Raw genomic sequence first — 19,278 nt, forward strand, 5'->3', positions numbered from 1 at the left:
CACAATTTTATTTTAAAATTCTTTGCTACGCATATAACACTGCTTAGCTTTAAGAAATACCACAAACATTAAGGACACAATAACTACATATATCAGAAACAATGCTCCAAATGCACTTCTTTAAAACAATTACAATTACAACTAAAAGTTAAATTTGAATCAATACTATTATTTTTCATAATATACTTACAATCCTAGAATTCTGAGAAGCCAAACACCTAAATATGGTTTAATTCCTCAGTAGTACAATTTAATGGGTTGGCCTCAGTAGTATGGTTCAATGGACTCGCCTCAGCAATACGGTTCAATGGGCTGGCCTCAGTACTGATAGGACTAAGTCCCCTTCCTTCAGTCCCTTTCGGGTGCTCCGCAGCTTCAGCGTGAACTAAGAGATTCGCGTTCATGGAGAGGGTGGTTCAGGCGATCAGTCTGATCCGGCCTACACTTGCGATTCTTCCTTCGTTGTTCTGTAAGTGAGGTTACCTCCAAATTGGAACAGTAGGTTACAGTTTTTATTGAGTGAGTTGCTGTCTTGGGCCCCTTCTACCCAAACCTGTCACTACTCCCAAATTTGGGCTCAGATCGTATTCAACAGATTTCTGCTGGGTTCCGTTTCTTTTCTTGATCATTTAATTACTTTGAGGGATTTCCTTTCTTTCCAATCTTTTAAAATGCTCCTAGGGTTTGATTTCTCGGAATGTGGGATGTTTGCTTAAGGGTCATTTTTAGGTTAACTTTGTTAAAGGCCTCTAAAGATAAAATTCAAGAGTTAAGACTTTGAGCAAAGTCAGAACCTTCCGCATGTAGGCCAAAACAATGGCCTAGATAAGAAGATAAACCTTGTCTTCTTCCTAAACTGGCTAATGGGCAACTATTACAAACATTCAAATATTACATTCAGTATGACAGAGGGGAGGCAGGGGGCGCATGCAGCAGAGCTTGCCTGTGTGTTGCAGTGCAGGTACAGTCTGCTGCCCACCCCACCAATCCGGCCTGCAGCACTTTGCGTGGGGGGCCGAGCCCTGTCCACTTCTGTCCGGGGCGGCTTGAGCTGCGCTCACACCTGCGCTGTCTCGGCCCCAGCTGTTGCACAGTTTTCTGGCAGAGCTGCTCCTGGTAAAGGTGCAGCCTCTCAGGTACTGCTCGGCTCCCCTCGCCTCCAGCGGTTCCTCCTCCTCCTCCTGCCCCTGCTGTGTCACTCTGGGTAGCAGGCAGGGCTTGGAAGTAGCGGTGATGGCTATGGGAATGCGTGTTAAATACCACGTACCCAGCCAGGCCAGGGGGAAACTGCAGTTAGGTGGCTCCTGCTCCCATGCGTGGGGCTCCAGTTCCTGGCCACCTTCCACCCTCTTGGCTGTCTGCAGCTGGCTGTTCATTGCACTGGATGGACACAGTGGGTCAAAGGTTGCTGGTAGATGGAGCCCTGTGCGCTGGGGCAGGAGGTGCCTGACTACAGCATCCTCCCTGTCTGGAGTGGTGCAGCAGGGACAGGAGGGGGAGCTGATCAGCACCCAAGCGGCTGCAGCTACATCAGGATGAGCCCTGCTGGGAAGCGGTGTGAGCTAGCTGGGGCTGGGACCGTTAGGCATGGGAGGAGGCAAAGCAGCTGCAGGCCAGATGCAATCAGTTGGCAGGCATCAGCCTGCAGGCCAGATCCAATCAGTTGGTAGGTGAGATCCAGCCTGCCAGCCTTATTTTGCCCACCCCTGACCTACAGTGATTCCTAAGATAAACCCTGAGTCTTCTAGTGGAAGTCCGTTTGTCAACACCACTCTGCCGTGTTGTGGTTTTTCCAAGTTCTTTGCAACAAAAGGATTGTTCTATTATTTTTCCATAGTAAAAAAAAAAAAAAAAAAGGGGGGGGGGAGGGGATGGAGTTGCAAGCTGGCATTTTCCAAGGGATGGCTTCAACCTCATGTGATTGAGAACCTCTGAGGCAAACATTTGTCTGGGATGATTAGACAGGGATATTCCTGCTCTGAGCAAAGCATTGGTAGAGATGATGCCTTGAAGTCCCTTTGTGCCCTGGCTTTTGTAGTTGTTAAAATAAGACAGTGTCAAGCTAAAATATCACATTTGTCAGCTGGAATTTAAACTATAGAATACATTGCTTTACATATGGCAAAAGCATTTTTGCTCTAATGTATCTTTCTGCACATTGAAGGAAATTAGCTTTTCAAAACAATTAATTAGGCTTATTGGACATTTTAGAGGGCAACTGTCTCTACTGCTCACTCCCCGCTATATTGAAATGTTCTGTAATTCAACCTCAGTTACTACGGTTATACTGACTATCTATCCTGCAGTAGAAATTATATGTCATTTCCTGTAATATAGTTTCTATTGGCTTAATTCAAAATAATTCTTTTGGGACAAAGTTCACTTTGGTGTAAGGTGCATGTCATAGACCTGCTCTACATGTTATCTATTATGCAGTTACCTTATTAATTGTGCAATGAATTTAGACTGGCTACACATGCAAATTAAGTATGGTACATTAAAAAGTTCCAACCAGCTATAAAGTTATTGCTTGAAAATGTGTAATAACTTTTATAGCTGGTTTCTATCCAGCTTTGATTTGCATGTGTAGGCATTCTGTGGCTGGGAGATCCCAGCTGTTGCCATCTTCCAGCTGTGGGAGCCGTTCATGCGGTGCCTGGGATCTCCCAACTGTGTGATGCTCCATGTATCCTTGGGACTGGGAGATTGCAAAAGCACTCCATGGCTCCTGGAGTCAGGAGTCCCACAGCTAACAGGACTCTTGGTTCCAACTTCACCCTGTGGCTGCTGGAGCAGAGTCCCACAGCTAACGGGACTGTGAGTCCCGTGCACAGCCAAGGTGGGGAGTCCCTGCATCCAGCTGGGACTCTTGGTCCTGGCTGCATGTGGTCCCTGTGGGAGCCTGCTTCTTGCCAGTGCAGGGGGAGAAATCCCATGGTGTCTTTACCTGCACCTGTAGAGGGGCCACACTTACAGGTTTTTAGCTAATAATGGAAGCTATGATTACCTTCTAAGAGCAGTGGCAGAATCCTTTTGGTTTGCTTTATGCGACTTCTGTAGTGCAAACTCTTGAGTGTCATATTTGGAAAGTAACTTTAAGCGCACAGACTCTGCTTTGTCTGCTGAAATGGATATCATGGAGGGAGCAGGCCAAAAGGGTAGGGCTTCTGCTTTGTTCATACAGATTATCTTGGTGAATTTATGGGAATTGGAAAAAAAAATCCTCCTTGTTATGGGAAGTTGGCCTGTTTCCTCATGCTAGGAGGGACTTGATGCCCCACCTTTTAGTGCTGTTCAGCTCCGTGGCTTTATTTAACACAAAAATATTTAAAAATAACCTGTTTTATTTAACAAAAATAAGCAAAGCAAAATATCAAATGGAACAGTTTCCGTGCCCTTCTTTTTCCCAGAGGCTCGTTTGGACCTCTGCTTTAGGGTTTGTTGCCTGAGTGCATCTTCCACTTGCCTGAGTTGCTCCCTTGTCAGCCTGGTTTGATAGTTGAATATGGCTGGCTGGTCAAAGGCATATAAAGGTCCTCGTATAAAGGTACACAGCTTTCAAGATTTAGCATTTTAATATTGCAAAACTACTCCCATTTTAAGTACTGCAAAAGAGATGTATTATGTCAGATTTCTGAAGCAGAAGTTCATGGGTTTTTACCTTCCTGCATTCCTCCATGGTAGCAATGCTAAAATAGCGGCCTGGTGATTGTAAAGATCTTGATGTTCTATCTGATTTGATAGTTGTTGCACAGCCAACACGTAGAACAGATATTTTCTTAAATGCTAAAATCCTGATCTGATTTTTAATCTGTAATCCAGGTTTGGATTAAGAACAAATTAGAATACTGTTTACCCTTAGGTGAGAGCTCTTTTTAAAGTGGTATAAGTTTTCAATTCCCTTCCAATCTATTTCATTTTCTCAGGACTGGAATTTGACATGGCACACAGAAAATCCAGATTTTACCCAGTGCTTTCAAAACACTGTTCTAATCTGGGTTCCTTGCATTTACCTCTGGGTTTGCTTCCCGATCTACTTCCTATATCTCCGTCATCATGGCAGGGGTTATATCCAAATGTCCAGTCTCAACAAAGCCAAAACAGTAAGTCACTTTTATTATGGCATCTATTTAGTAGGGGCTGGGGGTTCAGATGTTTACTAAACTATTTTTATTAAACTCTATCAAGATTTGTTTATGGGGACAAAGTCCCAATAAATGGCTTCTAAATCTTGTGCAGTTGTCCTCCTGGTTGTAGGCTTTGTAAGAATAAAGGCCATTGGATACGAGAAAAGCACGCCTCCTTCAGAGTGCTTTGTGCTGGCCCAGTTGAAGAATGCCACATCTTGGTCAACCCAGTCCTGAGGGTTCAGGACCTAGAAATAAAAGGGCTTTATGGAAATAATCAGTTCTTTGCCAGATTTCTTGAGTGTTTAGAAGAAGCAATCTTTATTAGCGTTATTACAGGTACCCTATTGGTTTATCATTGAATGGACACTTAAGTTAAAAATTTAAGTTCCATTATAGAACAAACAAAAACTTTTAAGAGAAGACATAATACCTTAATTTGGGAGTTTGTCCTTCAGTTTAGCACTGCTATTCAATGTTTTATTTTCAGTCTAGTTTTATGAGTCAGAGGCATGAATAAGTGATAGCTTAGATTAGTTCAAAACTAATCTAAAATATAAAATGCAATTAAAAAAATTCTTCAGTGGAGAAAGACGATGTAAATAATTTTACTTCTTAATGTATATGTTAGGGTTTGGTTTTAATTCCTAATTGGATTGACACAGTAAGGTGATCACATTTTGGCTGCTTGTATGTGAACTCAGTTATAAAAAATGTCTTTTTGGTACATCTAGGAGTTTACTTTTAACCCTTGTTCATATGTAGTGCTACATAAAATATCCCCCATTTGTGAGGACTAATGTATATAACACTCTTGTTCCAGGCCTTGGGTCTAATATTATGGATAGTCTGCTGGGCAGACCTTTTCTACTCTTTCTGGGAAAGAAGTCAAAATATTTTTCTTGCTCCAGTTTTCTTTGTTAGCCCTACAGTTTTAGGCATAACAATGGTAAGTATGCAGTATCCTGTTAGACTTTTTCACAATGCAAAATCATAACTGCTGATCTTTCTAAGTTGTAAGTCTTGTCTTGTCCTATTTTGCAGATTGCTTGTTTTTAATTCTTTTACCGACAAACTTCACTTAGCATTTTTTTGATTGCAGCTGAATTCAGAAATATTGAATCTTGTTCATGTAATCAAAGCTTTGCTGAAAACTCTGCATAGTCATGTGCAAATTGATGCAAAGCTTTTTAATTTTTCAGAGGCCACTGGTACAGCTTGCTTCATGTAGTTTTTCAAGAACTTGATTTATGAGTAATAATGGAGGGAGTCCAGTTAGTACTACTTAAAATCATAAACTGTGCTTAAGTTGGGGGCCAAAACTTCAAACAAAAAGCCACCAACTCTTTGAATGGTTTGTAACAGTCCCTCTTGTTCTATTGGGCTTTGAAACTAAACTATGTATTTTGTGCTATTAAAAACTCCCAATGGACCATTCTTAAATACTAATGTTCTGTGTATGATGGGTGGCTGCCCCAGAGTAAATTGTCCTGCTGGGATGTGCTTATCCTGTCTGTCATTGCTTCTCTTCTTTGTGTCCTTCCTCTGCTTGTATGTAGTATTTTTATTACTTCACCCCCACACTCTGGCATGTCCAACTGACATTGGAAGTTTTTTGAAATAGTTTTGGTACAGGTACAAGCAAGTTGGGACATGGTGGGAATCTGGGCAATATAGTCCTTTAAACACTAAATAATTTGGTGTAGGCATGTTGTTTGTGCTTTGTATCTTGTTCTTGCTTTTTGTGTCAGCTTTACTATTGCAAGAGTCCAGAACTAATCTGCTTATGTTATTTGTCCACAGTTGCTCGTCACATTTTTAATACAATACGAAAGAATGAAAGGAGTCCAGTCTTCAGGTTTCTTGTTGATTTTCTGGCTCATTGCACTGTTGTGTGCCACAGTCATTTTTAGGTCTAAAATATTACATGCCTTAAATATGGTAAGTGATTATTTTTTAACTAAGTAGAGTTAAGTGCCACCATGGTGCAGTGGTTATTTGTTTAATGATTGAATTTGTGCTGCCCATCATTGGTACATAAGATAATGAATGAGCTAATGAACCACTAAGCCTGCCTTCATTCTTCAGTGTTTAAGGGCCATTACGTCTTGTTTGTTTTGCTTTTTGAGTTTGTTTTTTTTTCTTCTTCTTCTACATTTGAAACTAGTCAAAGCCTTCATGATCTTACCAAGTCATCTGTGGCCAAGATATTAGCAAAATAATTTTACAAGACTCTTCAGTGGTGCAAGGCACATGTTTCAGTATAATAAAGATGTATACTCTCTTTCTGAAATGTTTTTGGGAAGTGGTTAGTGGCTCTCTTTTTCTCTTCACCCCCTTGTTGATTATATAGATTTCCTGAAGCTTTGGTCATATGCAACTTGGTCCCTCCCACCCCCTCCACCCTTTGGGGGAGGAGGGCAAATAATTTTCTTGAATAGTTGCAATATTTATTAAAAGCCCAGCACAAAAATATGCATGGCTTATAAGGCTAGCTGAAAAATGGGACGTAACTGTTTTTACCTGAAAAGCTTCCACTGACATTAAATTTTGAGAACTTCTAATCAACTCTGATATTTTGTTAATTATGGCTGTGTTCTTTCTGCAACTGTAAGTTGTCTTCATTTTTCTCTGGGAGGGAGGGATTGAACTATGCTGTGTGTATGGAGATGAGGAAGAACATCCTGGAGTTTCAAAACGTTGTGGAGTATGATTTAATGGACTAAATTGTACTCCCAAATCTGATTCTTAATGCCTTTTTTCCCCCCTCTGCCAACCCCTTGTAGTCCAGTGTAAATGACATGTACCCATGAAATTGAACCAGTACAATTCACTCTACCTTAAACACTGCAACTCTGTGGTAAGGATTAGTGTGAGTGCAGTGACCCCAGTGGCTAAAAGCCAGATAAAGCTTTATAAGGAAAGAGAGAGTATTCTCAGGAACTCCATGTTATGATGTCTTTGGACGGTCCTAGTACAAGAAAAAACAACTCTGTTTTCCTCCTTATCTACAGAAAAAAGTATTCTGCCATAATATTTTGCACTGGGATATGCATACATTCTGTTTTTATTGGGCTGGTTAAAGAACACTGCCCCGATGTGTTTAGTCTGCAGTGCCCAGTACTTGCAAAGGGAATGCTTCCTACTTTGCAGTTGTTTCTTAACTGGCAGCTGCCTTGTTCATTGAGCAGAGTGTTTATTTTATTTGGATATGGATTTTCAAATTAAGGTGTTTCAAAGTAGACCATTGTAATAGTTCCTGTTTGTAAATTAAAGCAATTCTTGAAGACTAACCAAATTATCATCTCTTTTTAGGGTGCTGAAGTTGATATATTTCGTTATGTCACCTTCTACAGTTACTTCTTCCTGGTGCTAATACAGCTAATACTGTCCTGCTTTCCAGAAAAACCTCCTTTGTTTTCTGAAACAGTTCGTGATCCTGTAAGTGTTAAGAAGTGATGTTCTGGCATGTGAAAATAAAGACTGGAAGGTCAAGTGCCATACCTACAAGATTCTTTACACGGCAGGGATTGACTCTGCAATTATTCAACTCCTCCCTGAATTTGAATTACAGCAGAAGGCACTTTAATTTTTATTTAGTTGGCTTTGTACTGAGAGCGTTTGGCACTGCACAAGTGTAGGTACACATCTTACAAAAACAGGGTGGATTTTATAAAAATGTACTTGCCCTTTTGACTACAAACAGACGTTGTATTTGTCCTGGGATAAACCCTTTTTTTTCCTGGAACAAAGTACTGTTGTTCAGACATCCATTTGCATTGTCCTGGGATAAATCCTAAAATGCTTCACAGGTTAAGAGGGTGTAGGTTGTAGCTGTGTTGGTCTAAGGACATAGGCAGACAAGGTTCCTTGGGTGAATTTGATATCTTTTATTAGACCAACCCAAATAGTTGGAGAATAGTTATTAAGCAAGCTTTCGGGTTCAAAAACCCTTCGTCAGGCTAAGAAAGTTTCAGCAGTTGGTGTGTGCTCTTCCTGGATGGAATCACAGGTTAAGAAGTACTAATGGTTTATCCCCAGAGATCACAAAGTGTGTCTGAACAGTTATCTTGTGATTGCATTGTTGACTCTTTTGGTACTTGAACAAGACTTTCATATAGGTTTTAATTTCTGTTCTAGTTTCTTAAAATATGTATTTGTCAATGATGAACCTATTTATCTCTGCTCCTTGGTTTGCAGGCCCAGTCTTGGCATCACTGTATTATATAGTGACTCTGAATATCCAATATTCTGGCTCTAACTGCTGAAGTTTGGATGGGTTTTTAAGGTTGAAATTGTAGCTCCTTTTGTAACTGGAGGTGTTGCTATCCTTGATCTAGAACTGGCTGATAAAGTGAGCCAGAAATCTGTTAGCAAAGGAATTAAAGCAGTCAGCCTGGATAGAGAATTAGAGCAACTGACACTAAGTGCAAGGAAAAATTCATGTCTTGAATTTCCTGTCTACATTTGCATACCGTTATAGGAGGTTCTGTGATCTCTTAAACAAGATCAGCTGTTGGTGATTCATGTAGTCAGTGACCAGTCGAGAAGAAAAGTTCAGGGTAGAATTATATTGGACAGTTTGCGTGGGAACTGTGGAAACATTTTTGTCTGCTTTGGTCACAGTTGTCGTGTTTACAGTAAATAAGATTCTGCTTCATAATCCAGACATTTTAGAACAGTGATCCTCCAATGAGGGTGCCATGGCATGCTGCGGTGCTTAGAGATCCTTTCATGGGCACAGAGGAGTGCCACACAGTGTTGGAGCACTGTTAGGTTTATAAGCATGATTCTCAAGATAAATCCAGAAATTTCCAATAGAAATCCATAGTTGTGGTCTTTGAGTTTTTTTGCAATAGAAAAACTGCTCTATTTTTCTGTAGGCATAAAAAGGGAAAAATTGGAGCTGGCATTTTCCAAAGGGTGCCTTGGATCTAAAAAGGTTGAGAACTATTGTTTATATATGGTGAATAATGTATGGCGTAGGTTCACAATTCAAACAGCCTTTTAAAAAAAAAATAACAAAAAACCCACTTCCTTTTTTTAAATATCCTGTGCATGAAGTGTATCATTGGCTTTTCATTTCATGTTTACATTTGCATGTTTTGTTTTGCAGTTGTGAATGTGATGTAAATCATTTTTTTTCTTTTAATAATATAGAGGTTAGACTCCAGAGACATTTGATCTTCTCCCAGAAGCTAATAACTACTCTAGTTTTCCTAGGGATGTTTAACACTATACTACCAAAGCTTTATAATTAGAATTTCTAACCATTTAGCATAATAAATGATTTACAAATTGCTAAGAGCCTTTGTTGCCACTGACCTCAACAGGAGTTAAGGCCACTGCATTAGGTGCTAAGCATTCATGGAATTGAGTCCTGATTGAACAAGCACAGAGATTGGAGGGAAAGAATGCAAGAGCAGTACTTTGTTAATCCATTTAAAAAACTGACATTTCAGGGCATTTATACCTGTGTTCCAGGAGTCAATGTGGGGTAATTTAGAGTGGCTTGCAGAGCTGCTCTAATTGAAGTGCCTGGAGCATCTCATGTATCAGTATCCCCATGCTTCAAAATGGTGGGGGAGGGGGGATGCTTTTGAAGTGCGGGGATTGCTGATACATGAGACACTGGAGGCTGCTGGAGTGTGGTAATTACTAGGTGTGTGCAAAATGGGCCGTATTCGATTTGCCTTCAGCCCAAATCGGGGACAGTGATTCGATTTGTTGATTCGGGTCACTGTCCTGATTTGGTTTGGCTGAATCTGAAGATTTGATGCTGATTCAGAGAACCAGCGATTCAGCCATAGACACAGCTTTAAATGTTTTTTCTACATACCTCAAGGTACCAGGCATGGCTCATGAATGCTGAGATGCTGGGGCGTATGGAGTGTCCCACAGGAGCACAGGGGGCCCCCCGTGCGCTCAGCAGTCAACCCAGAAGTAGACCAGAAGTACTTCTGGTCCACTTCCGGATCCACCACTGAGTGCACTGGCGGCCCCCCCCCCGACCTAGGAGGCACCAGGTGCTGAGCCAGGGAGGTGCAGGGGGCCCCCCCAGTGCGCTCCCTGGAGGACCTGGAAGTGCTGCTGGTCCACTTCCAGGTCTGCTGCCGAGTGGGCTGGGGAGCCCCCTGCACTCCTGTGGGACACTCCATCTGCCCCAGCATTGCAGCGTTTACAAGCAGCCTGGTACCTTGCGGTATGTAGAAAAAACATTTAAAGCTGTGTCTATGTCCAAATTGCCAAATCCAGTTCGATTTGGAGAGATGGAAAGGTCCTCTGATTCAATTCAGATTCAGAGATTTGGCCACTGAATTGGGCCAAATCTCTGCTGAATCGAATTGGGGCCCAAAGCTTTGCACAGCCCTAGTAATTACCATGTTCCAGCAGACTTGATTAATTGAGTCTGCTCTGATGTGCTGTAACTTCAGCACATTAGAGCAGCCTTGCTACTCATGTATAGGCACCCTCAGATGGTACTATGTCTGAGTTTAGTAACTTAGCCATGTATTGTGACAGCGTTAGAGATCTTATTTATAAATAAGATAAGTTTTATGGTTACTTACCTATCAATACTGAAACGCTTAACTTGCGTTCTGGACTTCTTGCTCTAGGTTGTCTATCACTTGGTAGTAGGAGTTTAGAAGTTCTGGATTATGCAATTAACTTTTTATAAACAGATTATTAGAGAGATGGTCAGGAAAAATCTAATTCATCGTTTTCTCTCAAATCTAATCCCATGTTAGACTGAGCGAGTATTCTTTGTACTTCTTCACACTAGAAATTCTCTATGGTGGGAATTTTAATGGTGTAATTGGCACCAGGGCTAAGAAGAGATTGGGCCATTACTTTTGCCTCTTACATTTTTTTCCTCTGTCCAGGAAGACAGTTTTGTAGTTTGCAAGAAGTGCTATTGTTGATCTGGAAAGGGTTAGTACTTTGGAAATGTTGGATTATTTTGCCCTCCCCTTCCCAAAACTGGCTGTTTGTTGAACATATATATATTTTCTATTTATCACTGCTTTTTTAATAGTTTCCGCTTTTCTTCTTGACTTGAGTACTGTAACATTTTCCTAAAGGTCGGGTGCTGAATCATTGGAAGGGGAGGGAAGTGCAGGTCTGTTTCATGTTACTTGGACACATACTTAGAATGTTGCTTAATGGAAAAGTTAAGTGAAGCCAATTTGAGCTGAAAAGTATTAATACCACAAAAAATCAGCTCTTGTAGTTTTTTGCTTCATCTCTATAATAGTGACAGATTCCTTTGTAGGTGAAAGTACTTGAGCTGCTCCAGTTAATTCAATACCCTATATTTTGGACATTATCTATATGTAACAGAAAAATGGCAGATGGTTCGTTTTTGAGATACTGACCATGTAGGGGGTAGGAGCAAAATGATGGCGTGAGGTGTAATCCCTTCTGGAATTCGCACTGAATTCCTACCCTGCTCCTTTTGAATTGTTTTAAATTGCATTAGTTGAGCAACTCTTAACTTTAATACAGCCACAGAGTTTTAAATTACTTGGCTCATACTACCACTGTACTTTGAGTGATAGGATTTCTGGTTCATTTTTTCTTTGTTGGTGTTTCTTATGTTTAATCAGAGTGGAGCAGAGCAAGTGTAATATAAATCCAGTTGTGGTGCTTTTCCTGCAGGAACTTGCTGTTTACAAGTTTTCTTTATTAGTAATTGACTTTCTCTGGCCAACTAAATTTCATTCCATCAGTCTTGAGATATTGGTAAAGAAGCAGTGTTCTAACCTGTTTTGCATTTAAACAGCCCAAGCCCCTTTTGCTTTTTACTCCAATGGACAAAAAAGTGGATGCAGGGTACATATATAAGATCTGATGACAACTACCTTTACCTGTCTGACAGCAGTTATTGAGCTCAGTTCACATCCTAACACTACCACTACATCTGGTACTGACTGATGCCGTTGTGGATAGTCAGTAGAGAAACCAAAAATTGAATGGGTGTCAAGACTATTGGGTATTGTGGCATTGAGTGTATGTTACTGGGATGCTGGGTTACCATTTTTAAGACCTTCATTTTGACAGCTATTCTAGGCATTGGAAGTGTCTGGATCTGTGCGTTTCCCCATCTGTTAGCTAAATTTTCCCAACTTTAGAGAGAACCTCTCTCCTGCCTTCTTAATTGTGGCACTTAGCTGCCTTGATTCATCCACTTCAGATTTTGCCTATTGCTCTATTCCACTGTATCTTCTAATTATTGAGTAAGCATCATTTCTAGTTCTATTTCTAGTTACTTAGAAATAAGATATAAGGTTGTTATGCCTTATCTAGAGCAGTATGTCTTATGAAATGTACATCTTCTGGACATCGTGTGAGTATATATTACGTAGGTATCTGTTAATACAGTGCTATTTACGGTGCTATTGGGCCATTATGATAAAACACTGGCAGTCTTGAAACTGCTTGTGAAGATTAACTTTATTCTAAACAGACTTGTTAAATAAAAAACAGAAAGGTGCTGAAGATATGCTTTAATATAAAGTAATTTTCATAAGGATTGTTGTTCACTGTTCTATTTACAGGGTCTAATACCTTATTCTCTCTTCTCTTAGAATCCCTGCCCAGAATCTAATGCTTCTTTCCTTTCCAAAATCACATTCTGGTGGATCACAGGGTAAGACCAAGGTGGTGTTGTACATTGCAGTGTTGGGGGAAGAAATAGGCGTTTTTTTAGTTCTAGTTTCATGAGATACTGCTAATGTTCTGCTAATTTTGAGACAGCTTTGTGTTTTGTTCATTGTGTAGACACTTATCCACTAACCAGTTTCACGGTTTACTTGCTTTAATTTACTTTGAATCGACTCATGTTGCATATTTAGTATCCTAGTAAGCATGTTCATGAAATTGTATACTCTTAATATGTTTGAGAAATTGAAGGGACATAAACAAGCTTGTAGTATTTTGTTTTGAATCCTGGAATTTTTTTTTAATCATTCAAAGCCAATACCCTGAATGCCATCTTAACACAGATGTCCAGAAAAAAAATTATGCCACCTTGCCTTGTAGTCGGTTAGTTCTTACAAGACGAGTAGTGAATGGGAAAGGTCTATGGAACATATACACATGTAAAGTAATATTGGTGATGCAACAGTTGGTATGCCTTATGAATTATTCCATGTCAAAATATCCCTGTGGTTTTGTGTAAAGGTGGCACCTTTTTACCCAAGGTGTAAAGCTGAAGCTAATCCAATATTATAATTAAATTTAAGAACATAAGTGTTATTTACTCAGCTGATTTCCAAATGGGATAATTTCTTTCTGCTTCACTAAATTATTTGTGGAGTTTCAGTTAAAGCTTGACTCCTTAAAGAGAAGCACCTACTTCCTGTTGACATAAATACAAGTTGGGTGCCTAATATCTTTTGGGGATCAGGACCTATATTACTATTTGTTTGTGGGTTATTACATTTCAGCATCTTGTTTCAGAGCTAGCTCTGTTTTGGCTTTGAAATATTTATTCCCCTTCTTTGTAATCTGTGCATAATGTTAGCACTTTAGCAATTGATGATTTTTCTATTACAGGTTGATGATTCAGGGATATCGGCAACCACTGGAAGCTAAAGATTTATGGTCATTAAACAAAGAGGACACATCTGAGGAGGTAGTGCCAGGTTTGGCTAGGAACTGGGCAAAAGAATGTGTAAAGACAAAGAAGTAAGTTTATGCTAGGTAGTGTTAATTCAGAGTGGTAACTGAAACGTGGATTGAATTGGTCAAGAGCCATTTTATTAGGGAAGACCTTAAAATTTCACATCCAGGAAAACAAATGTGAAAAGGAAAAATCTTTTATATAAAAGACAGAAAAAATATTGAAAAGGAAATGGCTTGTGATGCTTGTGGGTACCAATCAAAGTAAAATAGATTCCTTCCACTTTATGTGATGGTGGTGCTTTGATTGGTTTATCAGCTAAATTCCTCTTGTACATAACTGTTTAATTGTACACGTTTGACAATCAGTTGATTGCCAAGGATTTTTGAAAGATGTAGTGAACTCTACCTGCCTGTCATTTCTCCTATTAATTTGCTATTAACATCCTGGAAATTTTCTTGGAGAGGTATTGAAAAAGTCTGAGTAAAGAGTTGAGATTTGTCTCTAGGCATATTGAGAATGGTAGACTGTGTTTGTGTGTAGAGTTTTTGTTGTTTTTTTTTTTTTTTTTTAGACTCTTCTGTGAACATTGGTGGAAAATGATCCAAAACAAGATGCCATAATATTCCCTGTGTATCAAAATTTTCTCATGCTTCCATCATCCGGGCATTCTGAAGTGCTTACTTGCTGAAGAAAAAACTGTTTTATGCTATTTTAAAATTATATACACAAGCATAGTTTTGTACAACATCTGTTGTGATATACTGCAGAAAATAGTACGCTTCGGCATAAACCAGATGTGTAGAACTGAACGCAATTTTGATCAACTCTGAAGGCTGGCTTGGCATAGTTTAACCTTTAGGCTGTAAACTGGGGTGAGCTATTTTTTTGCTCACAGCAGCTTGCCAAAACTCGTTAAGTGGCTCTGCCTCAGGACCTGGCACCATACTATCACTGCCCAGAAATCCTGGCCCTGGGTCCTCCATGGAGACCAGCTCAGGCCCCCATGGGTGGCACATGCTTGTCTGGGCAGATGGGATGGGGCCACAAGGAGGAGGGGCTGAGGCCAGGATTGTAGGGTGGTGACAGCATGGGGCTGGGCCCCAGGACAGAACTGTGATTCACTCCCAGCATGTGGAATCGGCTCTTGTTGCAGGGACATGTGTGAAGTGGATCATGACTTGGCCCCAGCTCCAGCCCTCCAAGCCCATCTGTCCCACTCCCAGATGCCACTCCTTGCCTGCCTGCAGCCCCACCCCATCCCATCCCATCCACCGAGCCGCATGCTCCCTGCCCACATGGATCCCATGCCATTCTACATGGAGACCCTACCTGTCTGCTTCATCCAGCACCCCTGGCAGTGGGTACAGGGCAGATGGGCTGGGGTGCTTGGGCAGCAGGGCTGGGTCCAGTAGTGGCAGCAACACTGGCAGTGGCAGCTGGAAGGAGCTGGTGCTGCATGGCTGCCAGGAAGCGTAGTCTGGCCACCATGTTGCCCGAGCCTTGCTGTGTGTCTGGGGGTGGTGGGAGCTGCCCCCCACGCCTGGGATGGGCAGGGCTGAGAGACCCATCGTAGACTGGATAGAATTCCTTGGCAGGCCGTATTTTGCCCACCCCTACTGTAAACTCTTAGGAGAACAAGTCTACCTCTTTGCACAGCACCGAATAATATAAATAATGAATTTGTTTTTTATTTGAATCTATGTAATTCATAAACTTATTGGCACAATTTTGGATAATTGAATTGTATTTCAAAAGTCCAGTTCTGTATTCATCTTGAGATGAGTATTCCCCATAGCTCTAAAATACTCTAGCTAAGGTATGGATTACAATCGGATTACTCAGTTTAGTAAAACATCAAGTCCAAAAGAAGGCTCGGAAATTCCCATCTCCTGGTTCTGGGCCACTTGCAGCTACTGAATAAAGGATGATGGCAAGTATCACAGCAGTGACTTGCAGTCCTTGTAAATGTCTGCGTCTGCTCCTTACTACCTCCCCACCTTACAAACTATAGATCTTTCTTCATTCTTAACTCTGATCTTTGGTAGAATAGTCACTTTTTGTTAATAGTTTACTTTTTGTTTCAGGCAACCAGTGAAACTTGTGTATTCACCCAAAAGACCATCAACATCAAATGGCTCAAATCATGATGTGACTGAAGAGGCTGAAGCTTTGATTATCAAAACAGCTCAAAAGAAATCTGAGGCCTCTCTGTCTAAGGTGTTATATAAAACCTTTGGACCATATTTCCTCATGAGCTTCCTGTTTAAAGCTTTGCATGATCTTCTGATGTTTTCAGGTCCGGAAATCCTAAAGTAAGGCTTCCCTCCTACACTTTCTGTATTTTTTTTGTATTTACATAGAATAAGTCGACTATTTGATTCATTGGCACCTCCCCAAGTTACTCCTCCTTTAAAGTCCTCTTCCTGAGACAGCTAACAAGATACTCCCCTCTACCTCAGTATTTGCATAGAAATGATCTTGGTACATTGGCTTTCAATATGAGATCTAGTGTTATGTTTCTTTTCTTATGGGACCTTTCTGACACTAGGAAGTTCAGATGGCAGAACTTCAGATTCAGCAGGCAATTCACTTTTATTTAATGTTGATATATAATTGTCTGTGGTATAACACAAAGTCATAGGGCTTCTTTAAAGTAAGCCAAAAGCCTAAAGTGACCCTTAAAAATTAGATGAAGCAATGGAGGGTTGATAAACAAAGATGGTGTGAGGAAAACGAATATTAATTAGGAACACACAAACCTGCGAGTTAGCTAAGTTCATAGGCAGTGTATCTTATTGATTCTCAGTCCTTCTGTTTCCATTTCCTTGAAATGGACATCTGTAGTACAGTAGTGTAAAAAGTAAGTTCAAGATGACACAGAGTAAAATGAAACTTTGGAAAAAATTGATTCACTCCCTTGATCAAAGCCCAGGGGCAGGCAATTATTTTGGGTGGAGGGCCACTTACCCAGTTTTGGCAGGCTGTCAAGGACCACATGGGTAGCCCCACCCCTTGATAGGTACCCTGCCCCCTGGTCACCATTTTGGGACCAACATCCCAATGTCTTGGGACCAGTGTCCCAGGGGCAGCACTAGTGGGGCCTAGAGTGGGGCACAGGCCAGCTGGGGTCTGTGGAGCCAGGCTGGGCTGCACCAGCAGGGAGAGGGGGGAGCTGGCCCGGCTCCATAGAGGCCCTGCCGGCTGGGACCCCACACTCCTGCCACCCTGCTCTGGGCTCTGCCGGCACTAGCGGTGCTGTCCCTGTCCTCCCACTAGCTCCCCGCCCACTCACACCCAGTGCCCTCTAGCCCTGTGGTACAGGCAGGGGGCAGCACACAGCCCCGACCCCCTGCTCGCCAGCAGGGAAGAAGTTGGTACTGAGCATGGGGAAAAGTGGCCCCTTGCCCACCCCATGGCTGGTGCCCCTCGATGCAGGTGCTTGCAGCCCATTCAGGGCTGTCTGGAGCAGGTACAGGCAGCTTCATGCAGGCTGCAGGTGGCTGCAGTGCAGGGCGCTGGCCATGCGGTGGGTGGGGGACCACTTCTCCCCATGCTTAGCAGCAGCTTGTAACGTGCCCCACTGCCAGTGCGGGGCACTGGCCATGGGGCGGGCAAGGGGTAACTTTTCTCCGCGCAGGGAAGGAGCCCAGGGAAATGCTGAGTGTTGGGGGGAAGCGGCCCCTCCCACGTCCGGTGCCCGGTGCTGCAGGTGTTCGCAGCCTGCATGGGGTTGTCCGGAGCGGGCACAGGCTGCCCCATGCGGGCTGCAAGCAGCTACAGCGTGGGGCACCAGGTGGGGAGGGGGTCACCACCCCTGACGCCTGCCCCCCCCCTCCCCTTGCACTCCTTCCTTGCCCAGGGTGTTGTCCTTGCGCTCCCCCCCCCCCCCCCCCCCCCCCAGCTTCCCATGCCCAGGCAGCCATGTGCTCCCAGCCCAGAAACCCTGGCTAGGGCTTCTGGCTGAGGGCAGGGCCCCACTGCTGTTGGAGCCTGCTGGGCTTCCGCTGGGTCTTACTGCCCTTGGTTCCTGTCATTTTTGACAGGAACCAAGGGCAGAGAAATATTGATTTTTCTACATTTTTTTAGGGGCCCCACGGGCCGGATAGAATGGCTTTGTGGGCCATATTTTACCCACCCTTGTCATAGCTCATCACTCCTTTCATCATAGCATGTCTGAAATACTAAATTAATTTTAGTATTTCAGACATGAAGAGGTGCCTGGTGGTGTGAGAACTTTCCTAGGTTTCCTGTCAAGGTCTACGGAAGAATTCTGCCATGGCTGAGGCCACAAGCAAACATAGTCCTGAGTGTTAGTTTCATTTTGAAACCTATTAGTTCTTTGTCTTGGAATTGCATACAATTGATATGTGTTTAAAATAATTTGTGGTCTCTGCCTTGAAACTGCTTATGCACTTACAGAATTCATTTAGCTAAATTCTCTCTCCACAGATTGCTAATTAACTTTGTGAATGATAAAGATGCTCCAGATTGGCAAGGTTATTTGTACACAGGGATCCTATTTATATGTACCTGTTTACAGACTCTGATCCTCCACCAGTATTTCCATATATGCTTTGTTACTGGAATGAGGCTCAAAACAGCAGTCATTGGTGTTATCTATCGAAAGGTATGCAGTCTTTTAAAGTGTATTGATGCTACCATGTTGATGACTTCTCTGAAAACTGGGTGTGTAATAAAATTTGGAAGACCATCACTGACTAGAGTAATATGTCATGTTGGGACACTGTCTGCAGAGGTAACTAAAAGTGCAAAAGGCATCTAAAATTTGTAAATAAAAGATAGTGTACTAAATTAGGAAGTTGCCCTGACTGATGTCTCACTGTATTTGAACTAAACAATTTTCCTGTGTAGAAACGGGATAGACCCAGATATTGTGGAGAGGGCTTTTTTAGCCACAACAGGCAGCAGCCTGTGTCCCCTCAACCAGAATGGGCTGGAACTCTATAGAAATGCTTTCAGTCTGTGTTGAATAAGATGAGGCAGGAAAGCATGTGACAAAAGAGCACTTGGTTCCTTATAAAAAACCAAAAAACCTCCAAACTGAAACTTGCTGATGTTTTAACCCTTTGTTTAGTTGTAGGTAAGCAGCTGAGGTACAATAGAGTACCTTTAAGACCACAGAATAAGTGGAATAATGAACGTGATAATGCTGCTTATGATAAGATCAGGTTCTAGGATTTTTAAAATTTTTGGTTCAGTCTGGAATGAAAAAAAAGTTTCAAGATTTATATATTTTTTTTTTTTTCCCCTGTTGCATTCATTGACTTCCTCTTTATCTACTTCTAGGCATTAGTTATCACAAATTCTGCCAGGAGGACCTCTACTGTTGGAGAGATTGTAAATCTAATGTCTGTGGATGCTCAGAGGTTCATGGATTTGGCCACCTATATAAACATGATTTGGTCTGCACCTCTGCAAGTTACCTTAGCACTGTATTTATTGTGGCAGGTAAGTGTCACTCATGCACAAACCACAAAAATCACAGGTTTTTGGCATCCTGCT

The 19,278-nt window shown here is 41.9% G+C and overlaps 1 protein-coding gene across 1 annotated transcript in view; it reads left to right on the forward strand.

The window, feature by feature from the left end:
* ABCC1 (ATP binding cassette subfamily C member 1) overlaps positions 1-19,278 on the forward strand; it is an 80,579-nt gene that overhangs the window by 19,174 nt on the left and 42,127 nt on the right. The window contains exons 2-10 of the mRNA XM_006261580.3: positions 3,927-4,103; positions 4,951-5,076; positions 5,931-6,068; positions 7,443-7,568; positions 12,716-12,777; positions 13,686-13,817; positions 15,840-16,067; positions 18,205-18,382; positions 19,063-19,224. Of these exons, the coding sequence (XP_006261642.1) occupies positions 3,927-4,103; positions 4,951-5,076; positions 5,931-6,068; positions 7,443-7,568; positions 12,716-12,777; positions 13,686-13,817; positions 15,840-16,067; positions 18,205-18,382; positions 19,063-19,224 (1,329 nt within the window). The remainder of the gene's footprint in view (positions 1-3,926; positions 4,104-4,950; positions 5,077-5,930; positions 6,069-7,442; positions 7,569-12,715; positions 12,778-13,685; positions 13,818-15,839; positions 16,068-18,204; positions 18,383-19,062; positions 19,225-19,278) is intronic.

Source organism: Alligator mississippiensis, chromosome 13, assembly GCF_030867095.1.
Source record: "Alligator mississippiensis isolate rAllMis1 chromosome 13, rAllMis1, whole genome shotgun sequence".
NCBI classification, from domain to species: Eukaryota; Metazoa; Chordata; order Crocodylia; family Alligatoridae; genus Alligator; species Alligator mississippiensis.